The sequence below is a fragment of the Aotus nancymaae genome, unplaced genomic scaffold (assembly GCF_030222135.1).
Source record: "Aotus nancymaae isolate 86718 unplaced genomic scaffold, 86718_ANA_hifiasm-v0.15.2.pri h1tg000019l, whole genome shotgun sequence".
Taxonomy (NCBI): domain Eukaryota; kingdom Metazoa; phylum Chordata; class Mammalia; order Primates; family Aotidae; genus Aotus; species Aotus nancymaae.
In genome coordinates, this window is record NW_026988431.1 from 19853492 (window position 1) to 19875065 (window position 21574).

The 21574-nt window shown below is 34.4% G+C and overlaps 1 protein-coding gene across 7 annotated transcripts in view; it reads left to right on the forward strand.

Annotated features, from left to right (window-relative positions):
- Nucleotides 1-20282, forward strand: part of ZNF385D (zinc finger protein 385D) — a 1173536-nt gene extending 1153254 nt beyond the window's left edge. For all 7 annotated transcript variants that reach the window (XM_064378657.1, XM_012466714.2, XM_064378658.1 and 4 more), the window contains 3 exons: nt 7905-8083; nt 9155-9256; nt 12082-20282. In XM_064378657.1, the coding sequence (XP_064234727.1) occupies nt 7905-8083; nt 9155-9256; nt 12082-12315 (515 nt within the window). In that variant the 3' untranslated portion in view covers nt 12316-20282. The remainder of the gene's footprint in view (nt 1-7904; nt 8084-9154; nt 9257-12081) is intronic.
- Nucleotides 20283-21574: the final 1292 nt, after the last annotated feature.

Here is a 21574-nt window from a genome sequence, read left to right on the forward strand (position 1 = left end):
GCCCTTAGTGAGCTCAAAGTATTTGGAACTTTTATGAACTTACTAATGATACAAAAACTTGTTACTGAATTTCTGTGTGTCCAGAGCTCATGTGGTGTCTTATAAGTAATGAAAAGCTGCTAATTTAATATACACTAAATCTTAATGGTAACCACATCAATTGTTTAAAATATAGACTAACAAAATATTTTTTAGGGAGTAGTCCTTTATCACTGATGTTATTCAGAGTTACCAGATCATAGTGCTGGTACAAAGTAGATTGCCTAGGCCATTTAGTCCATTTAATTGTTGTTTTCTAAATTGTCTTCAAATATACCCCCTCCCGTTGTCTGCATTTGGAGAAGACCGCAATCAATGCCCCACCTTTACAACTCCACTGTCGCCTACACTTATCCCTCACCCTCTCCTAGTACTTCAAAACATTTCTCTGCTTTCTTTCAGAGCCAGGTACTAGAAAGCTAGTGTTAAGATTGGATTGTATTGTCAGGGAACCAGGTGTGAAGACCGATTCTGATGTGAAACAGCCAGGCTGTGGGGTGGAGAGATGTTTCCCTTGCATCCAAATAATAGTTATCAGTGTTTTTCTTGTTTTTCCCCTTTAGAAACACATTATATACATAAAATAGGATCTGTAGCATTAAGCGTAAAACTGTGCATCTATAAGGGGACAGTCAATGATCTTCCAAAACATGTTTTTCAATCTTAGAAAATCCATTCTTAATTCTAAACAAATACCACAGGCAAATTTTGGGAATGCAACTTCCATTAAACACTATCAGTGGTATGGGATAGCAGAACAGACTAGAAGTAATAAGACTTAAGTTTTACCCCCAGATATGCAGAGAACAGTTCTGTCTGGACCTGGGCAAGCCAGTTGTCCTCTCTGGGCTTTTATGTCTATATCTGTCTCTCTATCTCTCTTTTTCTTTCTCTGTTACTAATGCAGTTAAGAAGCCATATTGGCGTAGTTCAGGATCAAATAGTATGTCATGAGTATTAGTATGACCTCAGCTGCTGCTGGCATTATTTGAGGATCAATTGTGTTATTTCATTTGCTTTCCCTTTGGATTTTTCACTAGTATGTAACCATTTGAAGTTTCAATTAATTGATATGTATAAAAATAAAAAACAATAGGAGAGTATATAAAGATACTCCTTTCACAATTCTTATGTATTCCATAAGATTGGAATACAGGCTTTGAACGGAGGCATTCTTGCCTTGATTTTTTTTTTTAATTTGGCAAGGGAAGTACCTCTTTTGAGCTACCTTTTGACTGTGTTTACAGCACAGTCCGAGAATTATTTTAAACATCTTAAGAGGACATAGTTTTAAAGACATTTGGAAGCCCTTCCCTCAACTTGTATGCTATAGATACAAATACTACAAAAAATGTATTTTGTCTTTTTCTTTTAAAAAATTTCCCCCAAATATCCTAGTAGGTAATGCTTTATTTGTCTAATTTTTATTGTTTTCTCTGTATAATTTGAGGGGAAAAAATACCTTTGAGATCCTTTATAGTTAAAGCTCATTACTAATTTGGGCAGATTTTTCTGGTAATGACTTGAAGCAGTAACATTGAATAATTTTTGCTAAACACATTCTAGTTTTTGTTTTATATCTCTAGACAGAGCTTATTCTATCCCCTCACCAAGTTTCACTATGCAGAAAAAGATAGTTATCAAATGACAGACTTTATTACATTTTAAAATGCTTAGAGAGTGCTAAAATTTTGCCTTAACAAAAGCAACAATGTAAAGAAGAATGGGAAGATTGATTAAAATTTATTGAGCAGATCAAAGTGTCAAGAATTATCCTTAAAACAATAAATGCATTTAATACAACACTTCAATAGAGCAGATAATTTCCCTTTTTAAAAATAAATGAGGATATTGAAGCAAAAGAAATCTAACCTCACCCAGTTAATGGAGGCAAAATCTGACCCACACAATTCTAGAGGCTGAGCTCATAACCTTCTTTTCACAAATGTATTTGTTTATCAATCTGTATTGATATCTAATAACTCAGTTAATTTTCCTTGATTATCTACTATGTGTTAGACACTGAAAATACAACATGAACAAGACCAAGAAGTCCATGGCTAAAAGTGACTCTGTGTTCAGAAGTGAAATACATACTTGTTTCATGTGAAAAGCTCATTTAAGCCATTCAGCTGTGGTCAGTGCTCATGACCTTATTGCTATTAAGGCCCAAAGACTGTTTGCCACTTCTATTCAGCATCTTCTAGGGTAATGATAAGGCTTCATTTTAATTGAAAATAAAGATAGAGACTTTTTTATTACAGTCTTCTGTTGTAACTTCTTTAAATTTCTACTAGTGATTAAGAAAACATTAGCCTTATACCTCTCTGTGCTCCACATGGCCATACAGAGCATATTTGAACATTAGAGCTATACTATCTAAAATGGCAGCCACTAGCCTCAGGTGGCTATTTAAATTGAAATTAATTGCCAGTCCTATTTCTCTGTTGCAGTGCCCTCATCTCAAGTGGTTAAAAACTGCAGCAATGGCTAATGGCTACCATATTAGCCATACATTTTATAGATATAGAATATTTTTATCATCAAAGAAGTTTCTAGGTACTAGAGCTATAATTCATAAATAATATGTTTGAGGGATTGTGATAGTAAATGATTTGAGGTATATTACCTAATAAAAAGAATTTTACATCCCTGTGAGCATTTAGGGTTTACTCACTTTACATTTGATGACTTCTCACTGATTAACAGCCAGAATGAGTAACTTCAGAAATGTGTCAAGATGCATTTTCTATGTTATTGTATATGACCATCCTGTTAAAAGAGATTTAATGTGCAAAACAGTGGAATGTTCAACCTGTGTCATTTTTTCTGTCTATGCCTCATATAAAATCACCAATATTTAAAACATTTCTGAAAGTTTACATGTGAAAATGTGTTACTACTGAGGACTTGGAGCTTAAAGTTGATAGGTGGGCGGGCTTTTGCTTTTTACTTTATATACTTTTGTGCTCTTCAAATTTTCTACCAAGAGCATCTGTTGCTTTCATTAACAAAATAAAAAAAAAAAAACTACACAAAAAGCAAACAAAAGCACTGCTTTTATAAATAAAACACAACTGTGTTGCAGTTATACGATGGCACCATGATTAATTTGTCCATATATTAATTGTTGCATGTTAATAAGTTTAAGACCTTTTCGCTAGGCTTTCTTGGGGAGAAGATATAAACACAATGTGGTATTTTCCATGCCTTAAGGAAGGACCTTGTTTTTAAAGAGAAGAAATGGGTGCATATAAAGATTTTTCAGTGTGTGCCTACAGAAGCATGGGAGAGCCTTAGTGTTTTCTATAGTCAGACTGTCAGGGCATTATGATTTTAAAAAAAGCTTTCTGGATGTTTGGTATTTCTTTTCATATGCTGGAATTTCAAGGCTCGTTGCTATGTTGATTTCGCACATTTGTCTCCACTAAGAGATAAGCCATGTGTTCTGCCCATTGGGTCCCTCAGCCTGCAGAGCTCTTCCCTGTGTCTCATTTCATCATAGGGTCCATTGTGCAGCTTGGCTCCTACCCCATAATGACCTCGGAGCATTCACTCCAGGGCCATTTCTGAAAAAAAGCATGGCTATTTTTTCCTCTGTTTTAGATTTCTTGTTTCCTTTGTCTCTATTTTCAACTTTGCAAATTGGACTTTCAACCAAAGAACTAATAGAAATGATATATATATTTTTACTTTAAATGGGTGGATATTTGTTCACCTGATACCTAGATGTCATTCCAGATGCTTAATGTGTGTTGATATTCTGATAATGTAAACCAAAGTTTTTTTTCTTTAGGAAAAAATTAACAAGGACTATGCTTACTGTGTAGGAGGTCAAGGTAGTAAAAGGTTAATTTGATATTTAGAGGTTTAAAAAGAACACATGGAGGCATTTGATACTAATTACACATTCCAGGTAGATTTGAGAGAGCTTTCCCTCCTTAGTACACCTAACAGTTATAATGCTACCATACTGAATATCATAAATGAACGCCTTACCAAAAAACAAACAAACAAACAAAAAAACCCTTTGCGTTTTGCTATTTGTATGGAGACTGACCACTTTATTGGCCATTTATCTGTAAGTTGAATCACTGAACTTGTCAATATGATGGTAACTAAATTATTGCTGGCAATTGCATGAGTTTGTTAAGGATTTAGTCAAATGCTATTAAATAGTATTTAATGAACCTTCTGAAAAACTAAACTTAAAGACATTCAAATTTATTTTAGAGAGGAGAAAAGTTTTCAGACTATACCAACTAGTCTTTCCCAGAGTAAACCCCTCTGAAACTTTCTTTGTAAGTTTTAGAAAATAATTTGGCAGTTTGAATCGAGAGACTTAAAAATAGTTATATTCTTTGTCCCTGTAATACCACTTTGAAACAATCAAAAATGTGATAAAAGATTTAATGAGTAGGATGCTCATTACGATATAATTATATAGGGAAATAAAAGGAAATAATACAAATGTCTAATATTAGATAATGGTTAAATATATCATCTCTCTGTATTACAAGTCTATGCTGTCATTAAAAATCATGTGCATTTCTAAAAGTATGTATATATATATATATATATATATATATATATATATATAATTTCACAGGAATTTTATACAAAGCCACTTTAGCTAACTTATCTCAACTTTTTAAAATGCATATACACAAATAGAAGATAAAAGACTGGTACATGATAACTAATATTAATATTTTGATATACTTCTAGTTTGTGGAATTCGAGTTTTTTTCCTTAAAATTTTTTCAATTTCTCTTATGACCTAATCAATCATTTCTAATGTATGATTTATTTAATTTTTTAAAATCATTTGCCAGTTTTCTTGTTTTGCTATCTTTCCTTTATGCCAGTACCAAACTTGAAAGCCATCTAAAACGAGGAATTGTAAAGATGATGAGAAATGGAAGGGAAGGCTAGCCCCTTGTCCCCATATTAACTTGATTTTTACAGATATAAGAGTAATATGTATCTTTCCCCAAAATATTCCAAAATAAACAAGCAGAAAGCAAAAAAAGAAAAAAAAAAGGTAGGATTTCTTGGAGCCTTATACCTTGCTTAATTTAAACTGTGGTTAGAGTATGGTTTCACCTTTCAGAAATCACGAAGCTTCAAGTGAAGGTATTTGTCAGTGCCTGCCTTTTACAAGTGGTAGGGAAAAACTAGTCCACTTAGCTCCTTTCAGAGTCTCTGAACCTCAAAGGAAGGAATATAGTGCAGTAGTAGCAGTGAGAAGGTAAAAAACTTAGCACAGTATCTGAAATGTATTACAGGTTTAAAACAAACAGGTTCTTCTAATAGAATAGTAATTATGTTTATATTATTAATGCATGTTTTAGCTCATAAATTTAAATGCTTTATAATTAAGAGTACATTTTACTAAATTTTAGCTGTATTTGGAGGAAATACAGCTACCCTTACTGCCTACTCAAGCTATAAGATCTCATAAAACTATCTATATAATATTTATTTAATTATGACTGGCAATGTGTTACTAAATGTATGAGGTTATACTGTATAAAAGTTCTACCCTATTTAATGGTGAATAGTAACCCTGGAGTCAAAGCTATTAGTTGAAGTTCCCTTCCTAATGTTGCCATATTTTTAATCATATATATACCTGTGTATGTGTGCATTTGCATGTGTGTGTATGTATGTGTTTATAAGATATGAAGGGATGGGCATATTTAATTGTCCTGTCATTTCTAGCTTCTATGGAGAGACTATACTTAAATAATAATTCTAACAGCCCAATGACTTTCTGAAAAGATGGATATTTCTAAAATGTTCACATATGTCCCATTTCTGTTCTTCCTCTAGAAACATGACATAGATGGGTCTTAGCTTGCCAAAGATATTCTGAGAAGCACCATATTTTCTGAATCTTTGCCTGGTATTGCTAAGCCCTACTACTGGGGCCAAATCCCTTAAATTTTCCATTATTTCCTGAACACCTAATACTCAATGCTGAAACAAGCTACCTATGCCTGGCTTTTTTATCTTCCCAATCAACATAAACTACTTGAATATTATTGAATAGGTTAAAATAGTATTTGGACTCATTCAGCTCCACCTCTAAAACACCAGCTACCAATCACAGAAAATATTAACCAACAGTGAATTTGGAATGCCTCCAGAGAATCAGGATGAGAATCAGTCTCCCACCGACTTCTTAGGCACTCATCAACTAAACTAGCCCTACTAATGCTTCCAGTGTCACTGAAGAAGCTGCATTGAAAAAAAAATGGTATAAAATCATCTGTTAGGATAAAGAAGTTTCCATAATCACCTACATATTTGTTCCTTGTTCCCTAGGACTCTTTTTTCTTTGCCCTCCTCCCAATTATGCCATCTTCAGCTCCCACTTAGGTCATCTGCAGCTGTAGTGGAGAGCGTTTGTGCTCACTATATTGCAAATGAGATGACTGCAAATAAGCCCCTGTGAAGCATCACAGTCTTTACACTGGAGCAGTTCTCTGGCTCCACGTTTCAATTCCTCCAATCTTCCTGTGAGATACTGACTTTTTCCTTTCTTTAATTTGTTGAAATATGAACTTTTTATAAGAATAGATATGAATATGGATGTTGAAAATAGGCAATCTAGGTTGTAAAAATGAATAATTTTTATATGGGATGTAGTAAAACGTAATCGTTTTGAAGAAGGGAAACATGTGGCTAGAAACCTGTTTAATTTATTTATTGTCCCTTACTTAATATAATGTGATCTGCAGTGACCTCAAGTGCCCTTCGCAACATGTTTTCCTCATTAATATTTAGTGGTTCTGAAAAGCTGGCCTGTGACTCAGAAGTTAAGAATCATTTCTTTAATGGTTGCAGAACGGACAGTCTAATACACACAAGTAGGAAGCAGAAACTACTACCAAATATCTCTAAATCAGAAAGGCAGAAAGAACACAAGTGATTATAAAAGAAAATATCACAGACAAAAAACACATTACCAAGTGAAGCAAAAAAAAAAAGAATACTTATCAACTCTAAGAAAAAAGAAATACTGAGCAAAATTTTGAGAGAAAATTGCCATTATGAACAGTATGTAACTACAACGATCTCAAGAAAAAAACCCAACATTAACAGTTGATAATTAGAGTTACATGAATGATGAGTGAAGACCTGAAGATGTCATTTATTTATTAAAAAGAAGCAGTTATCTATCGTGTATATTCCTGGGCTATGAGTCCACTCCTCATCTTCTTGGTCCTTTGTTTATATAGTCCACCAATGTGGCCTTTATTATTCTAATATGGATTTGTTTTTCAAAATCATTAAGATCTTTATACTATTACTCTCTCTTTGAATCTAAAATACATAGCCAAGAAAGCTTGTTTGTATTCTGTTTAGAAAGTGGGTATTTAATTAGTGCCACTTCTGTAAACACACGTTTATACTAATTACACTTGTTACACATCACCTCCAACTATACCTTTAGCAACTAAATGACTCTTCCTCATCAGGTATCATTTATGTCTTGCTAGTATCAAGAGGAAATGAAATGAAGTCATACCCATTTAATTTCCCCTCAGGACTCTAAAGTTTAGTTACTATATTGATGGTGCTTGTTTGTAATGTGGAGCATTAGAAAAAAAATGAATAATTTAACAACATTATATAAAGTGACGGAAGCACATTGCTACAGTCTGCTGTATCATGTATATACTTCTACCATAATGCTGGGAAAAAAACACGCTAAAATAAGGCATCAAATTTTGTTATTGTACTGTTTCTTGAAGGTATATACCAGCTAAGATTATTTTTTCCTCCCATCCTACATCTTTCTCTCCTTCCCTTCTTTCCTCCCTCCCTTTCTTCCTTCCTTTCAATATTCCTGACAGGTACTAAGCACAAAACCATGCTAGAAGCCCGGAATGGAAGTGGCACTATCAAAGCCTTTCCTAGGGCAGGAGTGAAAGGCAAAGGACCCATTAATAAAGGAAACACAGGCCTCCAAAACAAAACATTTCACTGTGAAATCTGTGATGTGCACGTCAACTCGGAAACACAACTTAAACAGGTGAGCAGCACGTATTTTAGGAATGAAAACCAACAGGGGACACCCTTATAAGCAGGATGTGTGCGCTTTTCTCCTTTTTGTTTCTGTCTTTCTGTCCCGTCCACCCATCTATTCATCCATTTCTCCATTTACCCATCTATTAACCCACTTATCTTCTATTCACTATCCTGATTTATTTATGCTTATTTTAGTTGCTTGAGGAAATACTAAAATGTAATGGATTTTGCAACCTTTTGGAAATTGTTGGCAGTGAGTTTTTCCTATTCTTGTATAATAAAGAGTGGGTGGAGAAGGGATATCAGATTTTTCTTTTCTCCACCAGACTTTCCACTCAAAAGTGTTGATTTTCTTTAAAGGTCAACTTGCAGTATTCTATTTTTATTTACATGCTACAACTAATTTTACACTGTGCTATTATTTTATTTTATGTGTTTTATTATATGGTGTTGTGCTGTATGTTTCGCTCTTGCAGCCACCTGCTAAAGGGATGACTAATCATGTTGTATTCATTTTTACTATGAACAGCCTTCCAAAGAGATCATTTATACATTGCCAACTAAAGGTCCAGCCCTCATGATGTATTTTGTTTTTTTATATATGTATGATATTTTGCTGATTTTATGCACCTTAGTTATTTATCTTTAGAATTTAAGGGTTTGACATTTGACTGTACAAATGTGAGGATAAACATTAGTATGGAAATACATTCACTCCTTCTTCGGCATCTTTGTTTATTTGCATGTAAAATTCCTTTAGACATTCCTTTCCTTCGTAAATGCTTTTCTAAAAAAAGAGATGTGTGCAGTGTTAAGAAGAAAAGCTAGGAAAAAAGACACTTTTATTTGTTTAAAAATATACTAAAATGGATAGCAAAAACATATATTGGAGAGCATAAAATATATATCCTCAAGGCATCAGAATGCCGGGACAAAAGTGCATGATCTTTTATTTTTGTCTTTCCGAAACTTGCATGAAATAATCAGTATCCTTCCCCGGGTTAAAGCAATATTTGTGAGAGGTTGTTTTGCAGATGACTTTTTTAAAACTGTCATTTTTAATTACTTTTAATAGCACATTAGCAGTAGAAGACACAAAGACAGAGCTGCTGGGAAGCCCCCGAAACCTAAATACAGTCCTTACAACAAACTACAGAAAACAGCACATCCACTGGGGGTGAGTGTCACTTTGCAAGAGTACAACCTCTATTCCCAAATGGAATTATTGGTTTCTTGTTTTCTTCTGACATTCTGCCACCTTTAACCACAGCCAAGTACCTTTTACCTTTTTGAGTTGAGTTCAGGTTTATCATAGGTCATAAGGAAAAGAGAAAAGCCAAACTCTTTTTTTTTTTTAATTATACTTTAAGTTCTGAGGTACATGTGCAGAACATGCAGGTTTGTTACATAGGTATACACGTGCCATGATGGTTCGCTGCATCCGTCACCCTGTCATCTACATTAGCTATTTCTCCTAATGCTATCCCTCCCCTATCCCCCACCTCCTGTTATCCCTCCTCTCTAGCCCCCAATGCCCCCCGCCGACAAGCCCCGGTGTGTGATGTTCCCCTCCCTGTGTCCATGTGTTCTCATTAGCCAAACTCTTTTGAGTCAAGTAAGCAATCCCATGAATTCTGGTCTTGACTTATGTAGGTACTTTTGGAAAGGAGGTCAGTGAAAAACAAATTCTTGTATATCTTTTTAATATGTTTAAGAGCAAAGTATTGGTATTGTTGTACCCTCAACAATTTTGGATTTTGAGTAACAGTCGCAAAGATGTAGGTTATTTAATTACTCATTCAAGGACACTCCATAAAACCCAAGGAAATATTTTGTAGGAATTTCCTCTCCCCATGACTACAAATAAGCTTTTTATATTAGTAAGTATACTATTATAATGTCCTGACCTGGACGTTTTGGTCGGACTTTAGAGGAAATCTGTGAAACCTCCTGATATTGTAGATTAATACTGATGAACATGTAAGAACAACTGATCTATAATATAAGCTAAATTGTGCATTTTGAAACATTTATTCAAAGTAGATCTTATTGCTATTTGGTGCTGTTGTGTGCTGCCAACACATGAAAACATAACTAAAGGAAAACTGCAATTATCTATTGTGAGACCCCAGTACAAGCTGACCTATTAGTTTAGTAACATTGCCCATTTTTGTTCAAATGAAGTTATTTTAATTTTTTATCCTGAAACTTTGCTCAAGTTGTTTATGAGCTTGAGGATCTTTTGGGCCAAGACTGTGGATTTTTCTAGATATAAGATCATTTTGTCTACAAACAGGGATAGTTTGACCTCCTCTTTCCTATCTGGATGCCTTTTGTGTTCTTCTCTTGCCCGATTTTCCTGGCCAGGACTTTCAATACTATGTTGAATGGAAGTGGTGAGAGAGGGTACCTTGTCTTGTGTCAATTTTCAAGGGTAATGCTTTCAGCTTTTTCCCATTCAGTATGTTGGCGGCTTTCGGTTTGTCATACATGGCTCTTATTATTTTGAGATTGGCTGTGGGTTTGTCATACATAGCTCTTATTATGGGTTTGTCATACATGGCTCTTATTGAGATTGGCTGTGGGTTTGTCATACATAGCTCTTATTATTTTGAGATATGTTCCCTCAATACCTAGTCTATTGAGAGTTTTATCATGAAGAAGTATTGAATTTTATTGAAAGCCTTTTCTGCATCCATTGAGATGATCTTGTGTTTTTGTCTTTAGTTCTGTTTATGTGATGAATCACATTTACTGATTTGTGTATGTCGAACCAACCTCTCATCCCAGAGATAAAGCCTAATTCATTGTGGTGGATAAGCTTTTTGATGTGCTGCTGGATTTGGTCTGCCAGCATCTTGTTGAGTTTTGCATCGGTGTTCATCAAGGATATTGGCCTGAAGTTTTCTTTTTTGTTGTGTCTCTGCCAGGTTTTGGTATCAGGATGATGCTGGCCTCATAGGATAAGTTAGGGAGAAGTTCCTCCTCAATTTTTGGGGATGAAATAATCTGTACAACAAAGCCCCATGACCCAAGTTTACCTATATAACAAACATGTATATGTACCCTTGAATTTAAAATAAACGTATAAAAAGTGAAGTTATTTTACTCTTCCATAAAGACACAATTTTAGCTGCAATTGGGAGGTGAAGAATTCTGCACAGTGGCTATAATTCAGCACCACGAGTCATAACCCTGAATGCTATCTCTGTCCAGCATAGATGCAGATTTTGACAAGCAAGTGAATGGTTCTTAAATTGTTAAACAGACTAGTCAAAATTGTGTTGCTATTAGTATACAAACCCTCCTTCTTAACTATCACTATGTTAATGACCCCACAAATGGGAACACTCTCTCAGGGAGAACAGGTATATTATTGATATTACTAGGTTTTGTAGAGAAGGATTGAGAAAATGTGGTTACCATTTACACAAAGAAAAAGTGGAACTTGTCAAAATTTAGGAAAGACAAGTTTTGTTTTGTTTTGTTTTTTACTTCTTTATTGAATGTGGAGTTTTGTTGTTTTTATTTCTTTTGAATAGTACCTCATGCAATTGGAAACAACATTCTCTATGTAACCCAGGTTATGCACTTGGATAGATGAATGGCATTTTAACAGCATTAAAAATCTCTTAAAAAAATACATGCTCTTTAACCGTTAATGTATATGTAAAGAGTGATAAAAAAAATTCTGTATTTTCTCACGATGAATACTTTCCTCTTAAAGTGTAATTTTCAACAAACATAAAATACAATAAGGTTGCTGAATACTTTTCTGAAGAGATTTTCAGCATACCTGGTTGGCCATTTTCAAGTATCTTCCAACTCTTCCAAAGGGAAAATGTTCTATACTTCCCATTTTCTTTGTTATCAGTTCACAAGTGTGAAGCTTTTTTCTTTACAGTTGTTTACTGCTATATTTTAAAAGCTCCCTACCATTTTGGGTTTTAAGTACAAATTCCAAAACTGTTGTTCTTTTACAATATTTTTTCTCCTTTGCAGGTAAAATTAGTATTTTCAAAAGAACCTTCAAAGCCATTGGCTCCACGAATCCTACCAAATCCTTTAGCAGCTGCAGCGGCTGCAGCAGCAGTGGCAGTGAGTTCCCCCTTCAGTCTTCGAACTGCTCCAGCAGCAACACTGTTCCAGACTTCTGCGCTTCCTCCAGCACTCCTGCGGCCAGCTCCTGGACCCATTCGGACCGCCCATACTCCTGTGCTGTTTGCTCCTTACTAAATTCCAAATAGGAGTAATTGTACTGCAATAATTTTACAAAAAACAAAACAAAACAAAAGAGAACTATGCAGTGTTTATTTATAGTTTAAAGTATATCTGAAGAGCCAGGACTTTTGATAGTGAATTGAAAAGGTTACAAAAAAGGGGGGGAGGTGAGGGGGGAGGGAGGGAGTGATATTTTCTCCAAATTAAAGCATTCCTCTTGAACGTTGATTGTTTTAGAAGTGATCTCCAGCATTGATTTGTAGTGGTATCTAGAACTTCTGAAGCCTCTGTGACTGTACTTTTGGGCACTATTTCCCTCTGCATTGTCTTTCCTGCTTTATGAAACAACTATACATTGTCTAAGGGCATTAACTGGTTCCAATGTATATACAATAATTTACTCTGTAGATTAAAATAATACAAAAATGGAAAAAAACAAAAAACAACAAAAAAAACAAACAAAAGCAACACTGTGAATAGTACTACCCATGCTGGTCCTCTTGCTATGACAGCAATTACTGGGTATTTACCCCAACAAAAGTAGATACAGTAGATGTCTTGTAAAACAATAGTGCTGTGTCTCAATCTATGCCACTAGGTTTTAAAGAATTGCAAAGGTAGAATGAACAACTATTTCATACCAATAAGCAGTCAAAAAAACAAACATATATCAGATGGTGTCATGGAGGTCTCCCCGGTCAGCATTCTCCCCTCCTATATAGTTTAAAGATGTAACAGAGCTGAGCTTAGAGATGGGGGAGGCATTAATAAAGGTGATTTCTTACAAAGTACTAACTTCTCACCCTGAAGATATATTGCTGGAAACAGGGAAGTGTTTATAATGAATCTACATCTGAAAACAAATAAACCCATGCATCATGGGTGGTAAGAAAGAAATCTGTACAACTCTTCTGTTTCAAGGATGAAGGATTATAATCTAGAATGATAATGCAAGGTTTTTTCTTTCATGTTAGTACATATCCAATAAAAACAGAATATTGCATCTCTGCAGTATCCCCTTTATATCACACCAGTAGGGTTGTTTCTTAGGCAAAGGTTTCTGCTTTAAGTATGATGGTAGAATTAAGCATTAGCTATTTTTATGGGTTTTTCTTGTTTTTTTAGATTTCCTGCTGACATGATATAAACGATTAATATATATTTAAATCTTAATAACAACAGGAAATATTAATCTGAGTTAATTGTACACCAGTGACATAGTGTTAAAAAATACTGGTAAGTTCCACATAACAATTATTTCTCCAGTGGAGCTGTGAAATACTGACAGCCTTTGATATTCACCATCAGGCTGAAAGAAGTTGATGTTTTACCTTTAAAACAAGATTTATCAGGGGTATATATAAATATATGTATATTGTATATATGTTAGAAAGATTAAGAGAATAACTTATAAAAAGAAAATCTATATAAAATAATTATATAACCATCCAGTGTTACATGTTATCATTTAATTGGTAACAAATGGCATAAAAATAGCTGTGCCTTTAATTTGTGATAAAGGCTATTTGCTTTTTCCCATAGAAAGCTAACATATACCTATCAGTATGGTGGGGTTTGATGCAGCCAGTCTGTTGCGTTAATAGGAACAATGACACTCAAACTTAGAATAATGGCTAAACATACATGATTTAGGTTTAAAGAAAAAAAAACTATTTTTGAAAAGGTTTTGTAAAGACTATTTAAAAATATAGGGAAGGATTGGGTGTGGCCTTCCTGAAACTACTCTCAAAGTGTTGTAACCCTTGGAGAGGTATAAAGAATCAAGTGGAAACCATTTGAGAGATAGGTATTTGGCATTTATCATTTTATATTTAAGAAACACCCATAGCGTGCTTGGTGCTCAACATTAAACATGGTTTTTTGAGTTCTTCTCTACCATCTAGCTATAGACATTTGTCATATAAATCAATCTTTAAAGCATTTGGCTTTATATATCTTTTGTTAAACAACCAACCAAAAAAAAAAAAGGAAGGAAGGAAGGAGGGAAGACAATGTGTTCCATCAATATTCTGGTAGAAAGAATTTCAAACTATGCTTCTCTGGTTAAACATATTGATTAGCATTAAAATTTGCTTTTGAAAGTGTTTTAATTTACCAGCATCTCTATTCTCTGGCTTTAGCAAGTGTTTTCTTTCTCACCTACAGACCCTGCTAGTTCAGCCAGGTGGATAGCTGCCCGCAAGTTTGTTGTATGGGGCTCTGTCTGTATCCCATGTGACCAGCTTCTAACCATTTTGAACTTTAGTTTGTCTTTTCTGCTATGTCAAATATATTGATTTTCCATAGTCATCCTGAATCCCTATCCAACGACCTTTACAACTGATAGAGCCTTGCTTTCTGTTAGAGAACTTAGTGTTAATTAATGCAATCTCACTAAATTTTGCTTTTGCTGTTCTTCCCCATTTTCACCAAAGTGAATGAATGAGCCAGTCCACTAGAAATCAGGGCCTGTGGGATACACAGGGTCCTGGATCACAAGGCATTACTAACTTTAACGATTTGCTGGGAACAAACAAATCAGCCATATTTTCTCCATCAGCCATATGAGGAAACTCAGAAATACCCGGATCCCTTCTGCCTCACTTCGCTATGGAACCATTTTTGTTTAAATGGTCTTTTAAATTGGAGTTGTAAGCATCAGTTGTCTTTTACTCACTACCTAATAAAGGATGAAGCCTAACCACAGAACTTATAGTGGATTCTCTGTGAGTTGTTTCCCCACACTCCACATATTTATCAACACCAGATTAACATCCATTTAGTTCAGGCTGCCATAAAGCTGTATCTTTTCCCTTAGGGAACTTTTTTCATGAATAAAGATCCACAATTTAGATTGGTCAGCAGTGTGCTGTGAAAATCCCTGAGGGTGGTCTGACTTTATGGTTATACATCCCTTCCATGCATCACACCCATGGCAAGGAAAGTGATGGAGAAAGCAGCTCTGATTCATTTGAAACAAATATAAATGCATTGCAAGAGCCGAATGCCTCTGGAAAAAGCATTGTTGCACCTCAACCAGATCATCCAGACAAATGGGAAACAGTCACTGGGGAGGTACTGTATTTCTCTCATGAGAAAACAGGCTATTACACAGCATAAATTGCTCCTCTCACTGGACCTAAACTTTGAAGAGTACTTGTTTTATTCACATAAGCAAACATAGTTGGCTTTTTGCAATTTATATCACTCCTGCCTCATTTGAAAGGATTTCTATCTTTAGGTACTATTGGGCTTCACCTGATCTATTGCAGTAATTCACTGCCATTATCATCAGAGATGAAATTTGTTTTTTTTCTAAAGGTCCTACATATTTTATTGCCAAGAAATTAGTTAGCAAAGAGGGTGTTTACATGTATTTGAAAATTGCAGGAAATCATAAACGACTAACAATGAAAAGACAGCAGAAGTTTCAAAATGGAATCAAAGTGGCTGTGCCTATTTGAGTTTCTAAGGCACAAACCAACATATAGTAGACATGCACATTAAATATCACTTATTACAATTAAATTTTAAGTTAATATCTTTGTCTTTGCACCTGTGTAATGTTTCAATTGTTCTGAAGAAATCAGATCACAAATCTAAAAGATAACTAAGGTGGTATGTAGGCCTCTTTCTTTAAATCTGAATTGATATAGAAAATTACCTTTCTATACGTAAGCATGGATGACATTGTATTAATAACTATATGTGCACCCAAAAGCAGAATGAAGTGGTGGGGAAAGCAATGAGGAGCCTTAAAGAAGCCAGAGCCTATTGCAGACTTTGTCCCTGACCAACAGGGTAACTTAAATAGTCAACTCATACCTTGCCCTTAATTTCTTCTTTGGTAAAATAGATGATGGTGATTAACAGCTAAGCTGGTTTAATATATAAGCACTAGAGGAGCACTGCTTTTATCCTCTCAGGAATAAAAATTCTTTATTTGAGTGACCAATACAGCTCATCACATACTTACATGTATCCAGAAAAATATTCTGTATTTCTTTCCATCCTGAGTGTAAACTACATTGGTAGGTCATTCATCTGCTCAACCAGAATGTACGTTTCACCAACTAATATTGGAGTAGTCACTAAGTCACTTAGTACTCACTTATTATGACTCCACTTATGCCAACATCATGTAAGATAGGCTATTTCTATTTTCCCAGTCAAGAATGTAATAAATTCTGAACAAAACCAACCCTGAAAAGGCCAAGAGAAAGCTGGCAGTGGGGGGTGTGGAAGGGAACAACAATTTAAACATATCATCCTTATTTATTTTGTTGCACTTTCTCTCTTCAATAGGAAGGGGTCCCGACTACGACGGAACTAGTTCTGTCCTTAGTTTGCACGGTCATCTTATTAAGACCGTTTCTTCCACAGACAAGTATATCGGTTATGCATTCCTATCACTGTTACAAAAATTATTTACACTGAGTCCTAAAAGTGAAAGTTTTACCTAACTTTTGCTGTTTTCTATTTTTATTTTTTTCCTAAATGGGGAGATTTATCTCTGGAGCATCTCTTGTGTTTTTGTGCAGTATGCTTCAGTAACTTAGTAACTAGAGAAGCTATTATCAGAAAATGAAATGGATCATTTCTATAGTAGGTCCCCATTGTCTACATAGTATTTCTGAGAGTGGTATCAGGGTGTCCAGTGAAGGATGGATATGTTGACATGTCATGGCCCAAAGGTTGTTACTGCCAAGAATGGACTTACAGCTTACCAGAATGTGAATGGTGACGAAAGGCAGGTTCTGCTCTGAAAAAATATCATGTGTTATTCTATTAGAAGTTCATGCAGGTCATGAAGAGTCACAGAGTTTAAAGAATTCTCTGGTTGGGTCATCAATGTTCAGATGTCAAAAGACTGAACATTACCTTCAATTTTAGGGTTTTCTCTTTCCTTATCTCAGTGATGGAAACTCATCCTTCCTAGGTGCCTAACTTGGCTGTAGAAACTGCTAAAGTGTATTTGTCAAATAAAGTAAAATCTGATTATTAATATGTATGATCAGATAGAGTAACTTAAATTTTGGTTAACTAAGACAGCAGAGAATGGGGTCATGTTATTTTCAAGACTGGCAGCTCATCTCTAAAGGCAATTTTTAAAGAGTAGGGCTAAAATGATTTGTGAGCAAAGAAGTATAAATTAAAAATAAGTAATAGTACAGTGACACGTTCTAAGGTTAATGCTTATGTATACAGACATGCACATACAGAATTGTAAAAATAGGAGTCTTAGTACCTGTCATCCTTTCACAAAGCCATGGTAAAATCATTTTATTCTCAATGACTAGGTTGGTTTTACTTTAGGAAAAGGCACTCCAATTTCACACTTGGGAATCTTAATTATTTTAGGGCACTGGCAGGGTTGGGAAGTAGACATAATGGTAAGGTACTATGCTCTCTAGCAAGGTTATAATGCTAACAGTTTGAGTTGGGTAATGCAATTGTCTCATTTCACATCAGCTACTGACTTGGAGTATAGACATCAAACCCTTATAAAATCTTCCTCAAATCCGAGTAGTTGGCAGGACATGGCATAACAACATTAAGGAAAATTAGCAGAGTGAGCCTTAATTGGAAACCCAGATTGTATTTTTGTCAGTATAACAATTATTATTTTTAAAGTCGCTCAGTAATAGGATTGTTCAACATGAATCTATTCAGAAATGATGATGTCAGAGAGTTTTGAAGCTATAGTGAAAGTGTGTTGAATTTTATTAGCCAAAATAATAATGTGGGTTTTATTGGACGTTTGTCAACCCAAGTTAATACACATTATTGCATAATTCCAGTATGGGACACTAGGGCTAGGGGCAACTCATATAGGATAAAGACCCTTCATGAGATGCTTTATGTCTCTTGTGACGTTATGCTAACATTAATAGAGATGAAAAGGAAATTAAGTTCGTGAGGTCCTGGAAAGTTTAACTTTTATCAAATAGTAAGAAGAATTCCATTTGATGGCTTCTGGTTTTTAAATGAATTATAGAAAAATGTGTGGAAGTACTGGATGTTGGAGAAAAAGCCTTGTGGCCAAGGGATCTGGGCACAAGATCGAGCATCACAGAACAGTGAGCACAGTTGTTGGCTTTACTACCAATCATCTATGAGGAAACTGGGCCAATTCACTTGACATTTTGATGATTCTCTCTGATAAAAATAGGGATAATGACTGATTACAGAAATGTGCTTTAAAAAAAGCTGAATTTGGCAAAAGCGAGTCATTTGCTACTCAAAATAGATCCAAAATCTAAGCCATATTTCTATAAATTTCAATAAAATTGTTTTAAAATGTGAATATAGTTACAGTGTTTATATTACTAAATACTTAAAATGGAACTGACCTGATGCCAAAGCTACATCATATGTAGCTATATTAGCTGTCTGTTTATCCTGAAAAAGGGTTGGAGTGTTTTTTAAAATATATTTTTAAATCTGTACATGGAGCTATATGCAAAGAACATTGTTTATTTGGGGAATTTTTTTTGTCATAGTTTCTTTCATTTATTTCATCAGCTGAAATCTTATGTCAGTTTCAACTAAGGTCTCCTTACTTAACTTTAGTCAATAATTTCTTCTAATAATATTTAATTCACTGGAATTTTACAATAAATTTTAAATTGACTCCTAAGAGTGGTTAGTTGGGGAAAATTTAATATTATCCAATGTATGATGAAATATTCAGCTCTCACAAAAACTGGATGTTTGGCTATTTTTAAATGGCTATTCTTCACAATAGAACTACAAACAGACTGTGTCAAATAAATTGACTGATAAGTATGTCTATTTACTAACATGAGCCAAGTTGAACTTTACTTTAGAGGTCTAAAAATAGTTAATCCACATGCATTTAGTGACTATAAGTTGAAGGCAATATTCTTTTGACAACCAAATTTATTGAATATTTTGGCATTAATGTTTGCAAACGTGAGCACTATTTTGAAATTAAAAATAGACTATGGTTTTCTCTGCACGTTTGTGACCCTGCAAAAAAACAAAGGAAAAATATTCATGTGGGTTTTCTCCTCTCATATTCTTATGACTTAAAAAATATAACCAGAGTTTTGTCTAATATCAATCTTTTGGCAAAGGATCATAAAAGGTTTTACCTGCTGACAAGAATACTCATTTGAAAAAGCATTTCTACAAGCATTGGAGGGAGGTACAGTTGACATGGTGAATTTGATTTTACAAAAACTAACAAAGCTGGGGGGCAAAGCACTGACTTGAGTATAATCACTAGTCATATCGATGTGAGATTCCGAATCATCAGTCAGCCACAGTGATGCCACCATGGTGTCAAACTTGTCTGTTCCATCTTTACCTGTATATCTGGAAGTCTGACTTGAGCACCAGAAGCCAAAATGCTCAGAATGCTAATTTGTGCCAGCTTATTGGCCCACGTGTTCAGTAAACAAATTTGCCTTTTACATCTTGTCAAATCATACGGAATAAACCTTTCATCAGAGGTTCTACATATCCCCAGGTGGGCTTGGAAACTTGAGATGGGATTTTATTTTGTTTTATATTATGATAGTTGAATGATGACTCTATATGTTATTGTTATATTTGTTTTCATTGTTTTCATTAAAAACTCAAAGAACTATTCTTTCTATACCAGAAAAGTACTATTTTTTTTCTTGAAAAATGTAATAATAATAATTAAGGCAATTCACATAGTTTGTTTTTGCCAGTCTTCTGCTTTAAGTCATGTGATAACATCTCTCCAAACATCAATTTCTCACCCTATATGACATGTGATAAAATCCCCCATAAGCCAATAATTTCCCCCCCTAGAAAATGAAGCTGCTTTCAATAATAATACTCAGAAATGTAAAATATAGCACAGTTTATCTTGTCTGTAGTACTGTACTAAGTTAAACTTGCAGCTGTGAACATATTAATATTTATTTTTATCAGGAATTCTTTAAGATGAACCTGTCAGTTTCAATAAAGGAAAGACACTAGTGATACTTTTATGTGATGAAAGCTCTGTGGTTCCTTTAGCAACTCTAGGATCATCCTTAGCCATTATTTCCTCTCTCTTTGACAATATCAAAACTGTCCAGGTAAATGTAACATTGCCACTGGTGTCAGGAAATTGGTTTATGTCCTTATTCTTCACTTGGTTTGTGGAATCAAAATGATTGCTTATTTTCCTCTCTTCCGTAGATAATCCATAGGCAATGTATTCAATTTGAGGAAATCTTTTTCATCTTGGTTTAAGTTTGAAGGCTCTAAGGAAGAGGAATATTAGGACAAATTATGTATTCTATATGTTCCACTCCTGTTTGTAATATCCTCCTGTTCAAGAGTTATGACAAGCCTATATAACAAAATTGTTCCAAGTGCCAAGTAAGAATTGTAGTGACTCACAGAACACATGTCCCATGATTATTTATCAAAAGAAATGTGATTAAAGAAAAAAAGTAAAAAAAATTATTTTCATGCAGAAATGAATGAAATGATGCTTGTTCCATGATCTTCTTTCTCCCTTGCTAAACAAGGTAAGCATTCTCATACTTTAACTGACCACTTAGAGCATTTCAGTTAAATACAAGGCAAAAAAATCACATTACCCATAACTTTGAATCCTTGTGGTTGGCCTTTGCTAAAATAAAATTTTAGTGAAGACAAGAGGTTGCAAGATGATAGTCTATGTTTCCATAAGGCAGAATTTTTTAAAAAATTTTTGATTAGTTCCCAAACATCTTTGAAAAAAGTGTTTTTAAAATGAGAATTTCTATAATTTATTTTCTATGTGCTACTAAAGACTGATAAAGCCTAGCAGATAGAGAAGACCCAACCTTGAACCTTTGGAAAAATCATTTATCTACATTTAAAATTCTATAAGCCCATAAAAACATGTTAACATCAACACATGGAAAGGAAAATGTTGTGTTGCAATAAGTTCTCATTCAAGTTCAAGAACAACAGGAGACACAAAGGACGTGCACCAACAAAGATTTTCTTCAACTCTTTCTGAATATACCATGAATACTATACCAAAAATGAAAGGCATCATATTGAAATTCAAAGCCATGACTATTCAATGAAAATGATTGTAAAAAAAATTATTACCCATACAGTATATATTGCTGCCAAATTGAGAATTATCATTGCTAAATTATTTTAGTCTATACTGACAGGTCAAAATAATTTATCAGGCTCATTAAGTAATAGCTTTAATTATATATCAACTCAGAGGAGATGAATATGAAAGACAGCAGCAGCATTTCTCATGCCCATCATTTATTACCACAAC